At 34.0% G+C, this 12,574-nt stretch overlaps 3 protein-coding genes across 5 annotated transcripts in view; 1 reads left to right on the top strand and 2 right to left on the bottom strand.

The window, feature by feature from the left end:
* Window positions 1–2,414, bottom strand: part of LOC124444066 (DNA ligase 3-like) — a 6,047-nt gene extending 3,633 nt beyond the window's left edge. For all 3 annotated transcript variants that reach the window (XM_046994639.1, XM_046994638.1, XM_046994640.1), the window contains exons 1-9: window positions 1,952–2,414; window positions 1,687–1,779; window positions 1,431–1,604; window positions 1,168–1,277; window positions 1,062–1,106; window positions 861–947; window positions 704–783; window positions 553–630; window positions 210–459 (exon numbers count right to left, since the gene is read on the bottom strand). In XM_046994639.1, coding sequence (XP_046850595.1) covers window positions 210–459; window positions 553–630; window positions 704–783; window positions 861–947; window positions 1,062–1,106; window positions 1,168–1,277; window positions 1,431–1,604; window positions 1,687–1,779; window positions 1,952–2,321 — 1,287 coding nt within the window. In that variant the 5' untranslated portion in view covers window positions 2,322–2,414. The remainder of the gene's footprint in view (window positions 1–209; window positions 460–552; window positions 631–703; window positions 784–860; window positions 948–1,061; window positions 1,107–1,167; window positions 1,278–1,430; window positions 1,605–1,686; window positions 1,780–1,951) is intronic.
* Window positions 2,343–11,333, top strand: LOC124444447 (cyclin-dependent kinase 11B-like). Its single transcript, XM_046995068.1, has 28 exons — window positions 2,343–2,592; window positions 2,743–2,821; window positions 2,900–2,999; window positions 3,215–3,299; window positions 3,441–3,486; window positions 3,555–3,613; window positions 3,675–3,724; window positions 3,804–3,876; window positions 4,303–4,484; window positions 4,562–4,793; window positions 4,879–5,043; window positions 5,245–5,413; window positions 5,729–5,826; window positions 5,894–5,959; window positions 6,049–6,243; window positions 6,342–6,431; window positions 7,203–7,368; window positions 7,853–8,289; window positions 8,360–8,866; window positions 9,005–9,149; window positions 9,226–9,347; window positions 9,496–9,601; window positions 9,768–9,889; window positions 10,000–10,107; window positions 10,268–10,542; window positions 10,618–10,684; window positions 10,790–10,912; window positions 11,026–11,333. Exons 2-28 carry the CDS (start codon window positions 2,764–2,766, stop codon window positions 11,119–11,121), a joined length of 3,942 nt encoding a protein of 1,313 aa, XP_046851024.1. The 5' UTR covers window positions 2,343–2,592; window positions 2,743–2,763; the 3' UTR covers window positions 11,122–11,333.
* Window positions 11,222–12,574, bottom strand: LOC124444074 (protein transport protein SFT2-like). Its single transcript, XM_046994656.1, has 6 exons — window positions 12,292–12,574; window positions 12,098–12,163; window positions 11,943–12,028; window positions 11,718–11,835; window positions 11,585–11,643; window positions 11,222–11,470 (listed from the first exon to the last, which is right to left on the bottom strand). The coding sequence occupies exons 1-6, from the start codon at window positions 12,472–12,474 to the stop codon at window positions 11,365–11,367; spliced, it is 618 nt and encodes a 205-aa protein (XP_046850612.1). The 5' UTR covers window positions 12,475–12,574; the 3' UTR covers window positions 11,222–11,364.

Raw genomic sequence — 12,574 nt, 5'->3', positions numbered from 1 at the left:
ATTCGCTCCAATATGAAACATTTAACCATCACGTTGACAACGTATTAAAATATGCGCATTTAGTATAGACGACGAGTTTTTTTAGAATAGACATGTTTCGACATCTCATGATGTCGAAACATGTCTATTCTAAAAAAACTCGTTGTGTACATTAAATGCGCACTAGCAATAGTGCTTTTACGAAAGTATTAAAACACATTCATTTCAACCTGTACACGTTCACCATCATACTTGATCTCAGCAAACATTCCATTTGGACATTTCGTGATGGCGTAATCAAATGATTTACATGCTTCAGCTAACATCGGTTTCACTGGTGTCATGACTCGAGTATTGATGCTCAGCTCACGTGACACACCAGTGACGTCATCATTCTTTTTCAAACAACGTTCAACAACATCTTGAAGATTGTGAGAAGCGTGAAACGCGGTGTAAGCATCCGTATGAAGAGCATCAAGTCTATATGTCATTGTGTCGGAAGATTAAAGACTATGTTGATGTATATCATATATGAAAGAGTTTCTATATTTATATTAAACTCTTTTAACCTACACATGTTTGGCACCAGCGTTGATCTTCAAGTCGTGCTTTATCAAACGTATGATGTACTTGAGATCAGTGGATGTACATCTAAAGAGATGAACAAGAATTCATTCACAAGAAGAAGGAATTATTTTTGACGATAAAATTTATGTACGAATACCTCCTTGTCATTTTGGACAATTCATTTTGCTGTTCATCTTCTCTAGTTAACGTGCTCATTTTGTCAAGAAAAGCATCAACCTGAAAACGATGGAAATTGGAAAAAATACAAACATTTAAAATGTCACTCTGACATTTAAATGGAGTTCAACATGAACCTCTTGAAGAGTCAAACAACTTTGCTTTAACAGAGTTTTGTTGATGCTGGTTTCAAAGAAATTCTTGATTGTTTCTGAGACATCACCCTTGGTAATTGAAATAAAAATGAATCTTGAAAAGATAGTGAAAAAAAAAACGAACAAAAAAGTCCTCAGTCTTTTATCTAGATGATTATTTAATGATGTATGTTCAAAACGAACCTTATCCAAATCAGAAGTCATTTCTTCCAAACTACAATCTAAAATCTACAAATATAATATGCAACATTAACTGTAAACACTACGTGCATTGCAAATTTTAACAAACCTGACTGAATAATTTAACCAGTTGTTTGTTTTGTAAATTATAAACTCTCTTTACAGCACTGGGTAACAGCAGCTTGACGACAAGATAAATATCTCCTTCGTTTTCTTTAACTAAATGTTTTAGAATAGAATTTAGGTCTTCAAGTTCTCACGTAATATTCCTACGTTCACAAATCGTTAAAATATCATGCTATGATTGTCGTTTTCACATGATTTCATATAAAAATGAACGCAAAAGGATGAATGGATGAATTAAACATTGACCTTTAATTAAAAATTTCTTTACAATGGTCGTTTTTGCTTTGTAACTTGTTTCATTGAACAGATCTCCACATAATTGGCAGAACTGGTAAAAAGATGTCGGAGTCACTGAGCTTGTCGAGTTATCAACGTTGCTCAGTCCTTTGTGAACGCTTTCTGTCTCAGTTTTATCAAGGCCTAAAAGTGCGAACGATAGACCGGAACATTTGTACTAATGTGAAAAACGTTCTGTTTTTTAAATTTCGTTGTTATTTCCTACTTTTTTTGGAGATGCTGGCATTTAATGCAAAGGCTAACTTTGTCTGCTTCTTTTTCTTTGATTTAGGGCTATGTTTCTTTGATTCGGCCAACTCTGCAAGGAATATAAAGTTCATGGGGACAGATCACGTCAATGGGTATATTTTAAAAAGTGGCAAAGTCCTTCACATTGGTAATGATCGTAAAAATAAAGTAAAATTTGAATCTCTTCACTCGATTTTACTGTATATGACAAAGATGCAACAAGTTAAATATCGCCTTTTTACCAGTGATGTATTTTTCAATCAATTTTTGATCGCTATTTTCCAAAATATCAAAACCTTCCAAATCTTGAGTCGTTTCTATTCGTTCTGTTGTACTACGCGCTCTACTCAGTTTATCAAACATACATTTCGTATGATACCACTCCTTCATCATACCACCATCGTTGCTGAAATGGTTAGCAACCAAACGACCAACTCTTAAATAATTCTTCTCAATTTTTTCCTTACAAGTTTTGCATTTGGCCCGACCTTGCTTCGCATATTCTGCAAAAAAACGCGGTTCTCCCATCTTTAAAAAGTAACAGGAATATTTAAACAATACCCTAGTTTCAAAATGATATGAAAGACTCGCGATTGAAACTAAACGAAGCATACATATCAAAGAAATAAAACGAACTAGCACATTTTTAATATATAATATAGGCTGCCATATTGGAATGACGTCATACTTTGCCTAAACTTGCACAAACCTGTCCAAATTGGCCACGCCTGAAAATACTTTTATGATCCTGCCCGACAATCGGGTAATATCATTTGTTATTACATTCAGCAGTTACCATGGCAATAGCAGATATACAACTTGAGAAGGAATATTCGAAACATCAGTTGTGAAGAAGAAAAGAATCACAATACTCTGTTTGTAGGTGGGATGATGTTAACTGTGGTTTTTTGTATCTATGTGAAAAAATATTGTTCTATTATCTAGTTCCAATTCCAAATATAAACAAAAGAAATCCATTCCATTTCTTAATAAAATTTTAATCTTTATCGTTTTCTTTTATACTCGATTTTAGAGGTTGCAAAAACGTCCAACAATGCATCGTATTCACAGTAGACACTCCGTAGAGAGTGATATAGAAATGGATGGCTTAGGTAGGAGAATAAAATTGTACACTACGTTTGCATATATATTTGCAAAATAATCTGCAACTGAAAAATTTTGATAAACAGCTGAGCAAGAACTGGAAAAACTTCAACGCCAGTATCGTGTCATGGACGGTCAACGTCGGACATTCTGCGAACAATCACAGAATATCATCAGAAAACAACAGTATGTTATCATTGGAATGCAGTAATTGCCTAATTGCAGAAATACAACCAGTTTTGTCAGTTAATGTGTGAAACTTTTCATGTTGTGAAGCCTTTTCACTTCTTACCTTACTGAGGTCTGAATGTTTCAGATATTCATATTCATTCTCATATAATTTTTATTCTGATATCTCAATTATGAATTTAAATTATGAATTTCTATATTTCTTTTTAAAGAGGTCAAATAGCTCAACTTGATGAAGAAATCCAAGAATTAAAGAAGGAGTTAGAGCTTGCTGGTAGTAAACAGAATCATCAAAAGGTGATTTTTTTTAAATAGGATAGGTTTGTTTACACATTCCATTGTTTGTAAAAAAAGCAATCCATGAGTTATCATATAGAAAATATTTACATGAGTATACTGCTAGTAGGTTTATTTCATTATGACATTTTATGTCTTTAGGACAACAAAAATACTGACTATCTTCTAAAACTACTAGAGAGAGACGGTAAGCATAATAAAAATTACAACCTTTTAAGAATAAAATGTCCTATCAAAGAGTCTGTGCATATTTAGGAGCTTTAAAAGTACAGTATAATGAGGAGAAAAAACTTATTTGCAACCTTGATCAACAGGTATAAGATGTAAGAGTTTTTCTCATTTGTAAAAATATGACTGAAAAAATATTCATCATAGATTAAACTGGCTGAAAGATCAAAAAATTCTGAAAGACAAACTATGAGAGGGTAGGTTTATCATCAACAATGTGTTTAAATTGGATATATAAGTTATTAAAGTTTTGAGGCTTGTTTCTCTTGTGTGTAGGACAAATGCACGACATCAGATCCTCATTCAAATAGGAAAACAGATACGAGTGATGGAAAATAGACTTGATAAAGTGAGTAATTAATTAGAATTTTAAAATTAGTTGAAGAATATAAAAACTCTTTATAATGACGTAGATTTAGGGGCGCCAGAAAATTATGTGTACCAAAATGACATTAATGTTGTGAACTTGATGAAATTCACAATGGTATCAATTATTATTCTTCCTTCCCTACTCTCCTACCTCCCCCCATCTTCCCTTGATTAAATTAATCTTGACTTGTCCTTTTTAAGACTCTATGGACATCATGGTTCTGTGGACTTTCTCCTGGCCGTAGCTCGAACGCTAATTGGGGGGAAGGGTGTATATTTATATATTCAGTTGTGTTTGACATTTTTTAAAGTGATTTGGCTATCTAAAGAAATTAGCGTTGTAGCTACGACCCAAGACTTCCTACATACCAATCCTTAAATGTTTGCTTTGAATGTATTTGTATAGAAAACGACTCAGTTCAATAGTTATCTTGCAAAAAACTCCAAGCTTCGAGATGAGATTGATCACGCACGAAAAGTCCGAGCGATTTTTGACGGAGAATACAAGAAACTGGAAGAAAATTTGGCAGAGTTAAAACGTGAAATGGGTGAAATTATTGAGATGTCTTCAGCTGCATACGACGCAAGGTCAACCATAAAGTGAATTTCTTTAAATGAATGCGTACACGTAATCATTGATAAACGGCGAACAATTTCTTCTTCAGGGATGAAGCACAGTCAAAAATGATCGCAATCAAAGAGAAAGCGGACAAGGATCTCGCTCAATACAACATGGAACTAAAAGAACTAATTCGTATCATTGATCATGATAGGAAACTGAAAGAATTCATGAGAGTGAAAGGAGAGGAACGCACTGACATTGTTGATAGCGATTTTAGCCAGAAGCAAAAAAAAGAGACAGAAAAGGATAAAGGGGACCGCGAGGAAACTGTTGAGGTACACTTCTATACTATCTTTTTATTCTTTAAACGATATGAAACAACATTTGAACGCAATCTTTACAACTGATTCTATGGTTTAGTCTTATGAAGAAGCATTTGAGAAGTTAAAATTAGCAACAGATATTGACGATATCGATCTTCTTGTCAATAAATTCGTGGAAGTTGAAGACAAAAATTTTGCTCTCTTTAATTACGTGAACGAGTTGAATAACGACATCGAATTATTGCAAGAACAGATCAACATGGTATGTAAAATGAATTTGAACATTATTCAGAAAAGAGAATTTTTACGAGGTTTTATATTAATACCATAGCCCCTAAAATAAGTAATAATTGTACAGTAATGCATGCTTTTTTCTGTTTAACCTCAAAATCCCGACACCTCTTCCTCGAAGGGTAACAATTTTCATTATCATCCTAACTCACTAAATAAATTGTTTTCAAAGGCTCAAGATGATATTGATAAATTCAAAAGTGAAGGCGTCGATGTTGAAGAGGAACGTAAGAATATTTTAAGAAAGTTAGAGGATGAATTACACAAGGCATCTAAAACTGGGGAAGATTGTGATCGCGATTACAAAGGAATGCATAAGATTATAGAGCAGCTAAAGGAAGGTGAGCAACATTTTAAAGGTCACTCACACTCACATAGTGAATATAATAATTACGCTCTCCCTGATTAATGAGAAAGTCTTTTCTCCAACGATGGCAAGATTTTCGCTAAATATTTTAAAAGAAGTAATCAGTGGAAAGAAAACGGCGTTTTTGAACGACAATGAGGTGTCCATCTTTAAGAGCCACTCAGTGAGTGCGAGTGAGCGTTTAGAAATTTTTCTCTGTTTTTTGGGATAGATGAGGAAGACCTGGGAACGAGGCCTGAGAACATAATAAGTTTTACGAACTTTAGAATAAGGTCTAGTGAATTTCTAGGGGTGGATTCATTGTTCAAGAAGATCAAATGTGATAAATCATCTGTAAGAGACATGTTAGGTGGTGTTGCTGGAGTAACTGAAGGAAATATGATGCAGGTAAACAAGATGTGTCAATATATACATTTCCACCAGAGATTTCATTAAATGGCAATTAATTTTTCAGTATCTAGGCATAATCGAGCAAAGAACCAATGAACTCCTTCAAGCGCATGCGTATAAAAACGCCAAAGTAAGTATAACCTATACTTTCCATATTAGTAATGAATGATTCGTCAAAGAAATCAAATGTTTTAGTTCACGTACTTTTATTTTTCTTAGATTCAAGACCCGGATCGAGTAGATTTGAGTGTTGTTGGACTTCTAGGTGGTGGTCCTCAGATAGCTGCAGGATCGATAGCTATTGTTCCTCCTACGACGTGTGATGATTACGAAACTGAAGGCAGTACGGAGGAAAGTGAAGACGAATGTCGTCCATTGACAGCGCAGGAATTAAAAAACAAGATAATGAAAAGTGTGAGTTTGTATAAATCAACGATATCTTCCTTCATGGAACAACTATTAGCACTTTTAATGAAAACAGTTGTAAAATTCACCTTTTTTATTACCCCCAGATCAATCGTCGGGAAGTCCAACCGAGGAATTCTTCTCCTCCACATTCTGCACGCTCTGATGAAAAAACAGCGACAAAACATAAGAAGAAATAAAGCATTGATGATTTTACGTGATACAGTATTGGTATTGCTTTGTTTAATCCACGTGAACATTGTCAGAGTTTGGAATACAAGAGCACATTTGTGGTTAGCAAACATAAAACATGTACGTGCATCGTTGTGTTTGTTTGTGCTGATCAATTTTAGGTAAAGTTCTTTAGATAGCATATAAACAAAAACTAATTTGACAACTTTCTGAGTCGTTATGATTGAAAAGAACAGAACTTTATAGCCATGTTTGATTACTTAACGTTAAATATTCACTTTACATCAAACTTTCTAAGTACTTGTTTCTTCATTTCCTTACAAAACAAAACTCCAGAGTCATATAGGCTATCGTTTCTGGAGGGCAGAAAATATTTTCTCCAACTCACTAAGAAGGCTCCGACGAATTTTCGCCCGACTAACGTTAAAAGTTGGCCCAACCTTTTGATCTTTAAACTTTCTTCGTTGGGGGCAGCTGCCCCTGCCCCATCCCTTACGCCTATGTCCAGAGCTCTGTATCAATGACATTTAAGGTAACGAAAGAACAGTTAAATTTTTTGATGGCATATTTGAAAATTACCTGAATCCTTGTACTAGTTGTGTACTAGTTGTGTTTTCGAGAAGTAATGGTTGCCAAGTTCTTTGTATTTTCATCTTCGTTAATTCTTTCCTCTTCTTGATCAATGACAAGGTAAAAAAAACCGGGGGTGGAGGGCAACGAGGAGAAGTCATGAATTTTTAATACTCCCCTCCCCTCTGACCTCTTTCAAACTTAAGATGGCTGCCAATGATGAAGGCATAAAGCGAGAGAAAAGAGCGCGTATTGTTTCTGAATTTTCTGAAATTTCTGAGGAAGATAACGATGTTGAACTTGTAAAAGGTGAAGGGGACTCGCCTGGAGTAGTTATTTATGAAATGAGTTCAGATAATGACGAATCGCTGCGTAAGTTACAAATTATTCAAATTCCACTGAAATAAGTATTTTTGTTTCCATTTTGCAATCGACCACAAAAGAAGAAGGAATATGTTGGTTTTGATATAACTGTTGGAAAGTCATAATCATAGTATTTGAGATAAAAGCTATCTGATGACGCTCCGCACTGAGATGTGCGTTGTGCGTGTATGAAAATTGTGTCATCAATTTGACAATTTCAATATCTTTTACGTAAAATTTTTTAAATTGCTTCATATTATAATTTCAACATATCTCTTGGGTAAATGTTATTTGCTCTAAGTTGTTGGTATGTCAGACAGACATGATCATTTGTCGCATCATCTGAAGTACTGGATGATTTTGAGGGTTTAACATTTTAGTTTGCGAAGCTTTTCTTGTTGATTTTTTAAGATTGTACACACGATCATTGTTTTACTCACATTAAACAAGCATTTATTCAACTCAGTTAAGCATTTCATTTTCTTCTCTGTAGTGAATGAAAAACCAAGTTCAAATGATGTCAGTCCTGTCCTTCAGGCAAATGAAGAAAGTGACAATGAAAGTGTTGATGATGAAATGAAGTCAGACATGAATAGTGTTAAGGATGTTCATGACAATGTTGATGGAAAGACAAATGTCACAGGTGAAAAGAGAAAAAGACTTGAATCAAGTGACTACATCACTAAAACAATGGAAGATCTTGAGGATTTACAGGAGGATATTCACAAAGAACTTGCACAAATCACTGAGAAATCTAGTAGAAAAGGAAAAAGTAGAAAAGATCATAGAAAAAGAGATAAGCATCAAAATGATGAAAGTTTTCTGAAATACAGAAATCGTGAAAGAGACACTCGAATTAGACAGAAAGATCGAACTCGAGAACGAGAACAGCAAAGGAAAAATGACAATCGCAGCGAAAGTAGAAGAGAGGTGTTATCTTCTAAAACATTTTAGTATTTATTTATTCATTTTTGACATTTATATGTTGCCATTTTTGTAGGGAAGCCTTGGTACTCGTCAAGATAAGAAGGGACAAAAATACCATGATGTTGACTTTGATAAACCATGGTCCTATGATTCAAGGAAGATAAGAACTGGTAAAACTAGCAAACATGAGGATCGTCATTGGATGGATTTACGGAAGGATATAACTCAGAGGAATGAAAAGAAGAGTATTGTTGACAATAGAGGTTCTAAAGATTTAAAGAAATCAACAGAAGACTATCGTTCAAAGGAATTGACAAAGAAAATGGATGGAAAAGATGTAAGGCACTCTTTTAAAGACAGTAAAATATCTATATCAAAGGATCAAAGTGAATCTAAGGATAGTAGTAAGATACCAAAAGAGCATCGAAAGTCTGCACAGGTATCTAAAGAACCAGTACAGAAGGGGATTATGAGTGACTCAATGAGGGAACTGGTTAGGCAGAGTCTCAAAGAAAGTAAAGGTCTTTCGCAAGAAGTTGTTGAAGAAGAAAGTGATGAAAGTCCGCAGCATATTCATATGGTTGGTTGAAATTGCTTTCTGTGGATTATAATAATTTGTGCTATGTTCTTGTTTAATTGTTTAATTAAAGGTTCAAGCATCTGATGTCAGTTCAGCTTCAGATAGTGACCAAGATGATGAAGCTGAGGACATGATTGAACGGAAAGTTCACCTGAGCTTCCCAAGCTTCCACCCTATTTTCCAGCTATCCAAGGCTGTAGAAGTGTTGAAGAGTTCCAGTGGTTAAATAGGATTGAAGAAGGAACATATGGGGTTGTTTATCGTGCAAAAGACAAGAGAACAGGTGAAATAAACGGTGACATATTACAGTTGTTGTCAAAGTGAGGGCAATACAATGAATGTCTGCATGTATCTTACAGGAGAAGTGGTTGCATTAAAAAAATTGAAAATGGAAAAAGAAAAGGAGGGATTTCCAATAACTTCATTGCGTGAAATTAACACTTTGTTGAAAGCTCAGCATCCTAACATTGTTACAGTACAGGTCAGTAGTCATCAACTTTTCCTAAGTTCATCCTTCCAGAATTGACCATTGTTTACCCAATACTTGACATACTGGCAAAGCTTTGTTTTTATGGGATGTTTTGCACCTGTGGAGTTCATATCAAATATTTATGGATTTTATTACATAGGAAATAGTTGTTGGTAGTAACATGGATAAGATCTATATTGTCATGGATTTTGTTGAACATGATTTAAAGGCATTGATGGAAACAATGACTCACCCATTTCTTGCTGGTAAGATAAACATTTTCTTTTATATTACACAACCACCCTCTATTGTGCACTCAACATTACTTGCTGTACATACAATAACATTTTACATAACCAACTGTACATACAATACATTATGTCCCCTTGTGTACATACATACTCAACAATACTTTCTTTTTCTATGTTTCAGGTGAGATTAAAACAATAATGATTCAATTGCTACGTGCTGTTAATCATCTCCATGATAATTGGATCCTTCACAGAGATATTAAAACTTCTAACTTATTGCTTAGTAACAAAGGTGTTCTTAAGGTATGTTATCACAAATTTCATCTCTTGCACACATTTTCCCAATGTTTATAGTAGTATTTTTAAGTTAAACATTAATATCTTCTCAAATTATAGTACATTGTGTCTTTCAGGTTGGGGATTTTGGTTTAGCACGTGAATATGGTTCACCATTAAAATATTACACTCCAGTTGTTGTTACACTCTGGTATCGAGCACCAGAACTTTTGCTTGGAGCAAAGGTAAATATAATTTATGTGTGGAAACATCTACATATATTTATTATCTCTAGCAATAACCTTTGCTTTTAACATATACATCTTTTTTATGCATAAAGTAAATGTGTGTACAATGTTTTGTCAAAAGTATTTACTTCTATATTCCTCTGACTCTATAACACAGGAATATTGGACGCCCATTGATATTTGGTCAGTAGGCTGTGTCTTTGCTGAACTGTTGACAATGAAGCCATTATTTAATGGTCAGACTGAGATCAGTCAAATCAACAAAATCTTTAAAGAATTGGGAACACCCAGTGACAAGATATGGCCAGGTCCACCAGCATATTCCGAGCATCCAGCCGTAAAGAAAATTACTTTTTCTGAATATCCTTACAATAATCTTCGTAACAAGTTTGGAGCAACACTCACAGATAATGGCTTTGATTTATTGAACAGGTAATATTTTTGCTTTATTTAGTCATAAGACAGTATTGCTTAAGTACCAGACCTCTTCATGACTTTTTCTTTTAGTTTTTTGACATATGATCCTCAGAGAAGGATAACGGCTGATGCAGCATTACGTCACAACTTTTTCAAAGTAATGAACACACTTTCTTTCAGCAATGAGCGGCCCTTCATTCTTTGAATTATGGTGCTTTGTAGAAAATTTTAAATATTTTTATTTAATGTTATGTATGTACAGGAAGCACCAAGTCCCGTAGATCCTTCACACTTTCCATCATGGCCTGCCAGGAGTGAAGGAAGTAAACGAGCTAAAAAAGCCAGTCCAAAAGCACCAGAAGGAGGAGATTTTTATAAATCACTTGTATGCAATTCATTCTCTTTTATTATATTAAACATACATGTATCTTTTTTGCAATTCTTCAATTGATATAGTGAAGATTTTTATTATCATGTGTATCCTTTCATGTTTTACAGTCTGAAGATGGTGAAAAGAGTGACGGCTCATTTCATATGCCTGTGGGCAAATCTCAAGGAAAAACAGCTGTACCAGCTTTTACACTCAGGTTCTAAGTGATTTCTTCTAACAAAATGAAACACCTAAGAACTTTGAAAGTCAGGTATGACAACAATTATGTAATTATTTATTTGATCATTAACCAACACTCTCCCACACCTTTTACCCTGTAATATAATTAAAAATATACAAGTTGATGTTTAATGTTTCATGTGTACCAACAATTTTAATCCTAAATTAAAAAGAGGAATGAAGAGTTTGACTTTCATTGATCTCTACTTCATTTTTTATGTACATTTTTACACAGGTAATGTTTTTGAAACTGTTTTAATGGCCACATTTGAGAAAAATCTTGACATTATTTTCATACCAGCTGTTCCACCAGGAAGATAACTTACTATGTACCTAAAATAGGTTGACATTAATCACACCAATCCATCTTTGACTTTCTGATTACTGAAGATAATGGTGCACTTATTTATGCAAACATACATGTCAAGAACAAAAAGTTAAACTTACCATGTCAATGTGATGACTTGAATTATAGCACAAATTAGTGTTAAGAACGTACTCTTTATCTAAAAAAACATTGCCAGCAATGAAAGGTAAGGCAAACACACTTTGTTTTATTTGTTTCAACATTATTACTTACAAAAATGGCAACATATAAGGTAGTGAACATTGAGCCAAAATACATTGTGGTAAATGGCAATCTTTCCAAACTCAGAAGATGCTTCAGGTGATGATAAGGACCCCAAAGTAAAGAAAAACTAAATAAGAAATGTACTTTGATGTGTGTTGATGCACACATTGATGTGATTTGATGTATACCATTGATGAACTTATTTGTCATATTCAATATGTTAAACATACATACCTTCCTAAGGTAAATACACTTCCCATTGTGTAAAGTGCAACAAATTTTCTTGATTTAAGAATGATGAATGGAATAATCATTGCAGCCTAAAGTTTAAGTTACGATAGTAAACACTGCAAAGATGAAATGCAAAGGGCTGTTAACTGCATGCTTACCATTCCAAAACAAAACACTCCCAGCAGTAAACATAGAAAAAACCCGACAATTCGTTGTGTCTTAGTCTGAAAGAAATTCATTTGTAAATTATAGAAAATATCAATTATCAAATGTATTCAAATAGGACATCTTTAATACTTGAATACAAAAACAGATAATCATTGTCAAAAGTACAAAATAAAGATTTATTTACCAATCCAGGCAACCATGGATCTGGTTCCTGTGCCTTATTAGATATTGAACTCCACCATCCATTAGACTCAGCATCTGTTCCACTGTTGTCTGGTTTCTCGTTCTGTTTTATGCCATTTTGATCTTTTTGTGCACTTAATTTCACATAGCTTCTGAGGGAAGAAATTTTCGCTTCGAGATCCATTATTTTAAGATATGAGGCGAGTGTTTTTTAGTTACCATGTCTTAATAGTATAAAATCGAAAGATGTTTCTTAAGAGGTAGACAAAGCTAAGAACAAAAAT

The sequence above is a fragment of the Xenia sp. Carnegie-2017 genome, unplaced genomic scaffold (genome assembly GCF_021976095.1).
Source record: "Xenia sp. Carnegie-2017 unplaced genomic scaffold, XeniaSp_v1 HiC_scaffold_21, whole genome shotgun sequence".
NCBI lineage: Eukaryota > Metazoa > Cnidaria > Anthozoa > Malacalcyonacea > Xeniidae > Xenia > Xenia sp. Carnegie-2017.
Note: the sequence above shows the minus strand (reverse complement) of the source record. Positions and strands in the feature narration are given on the sequence as shown.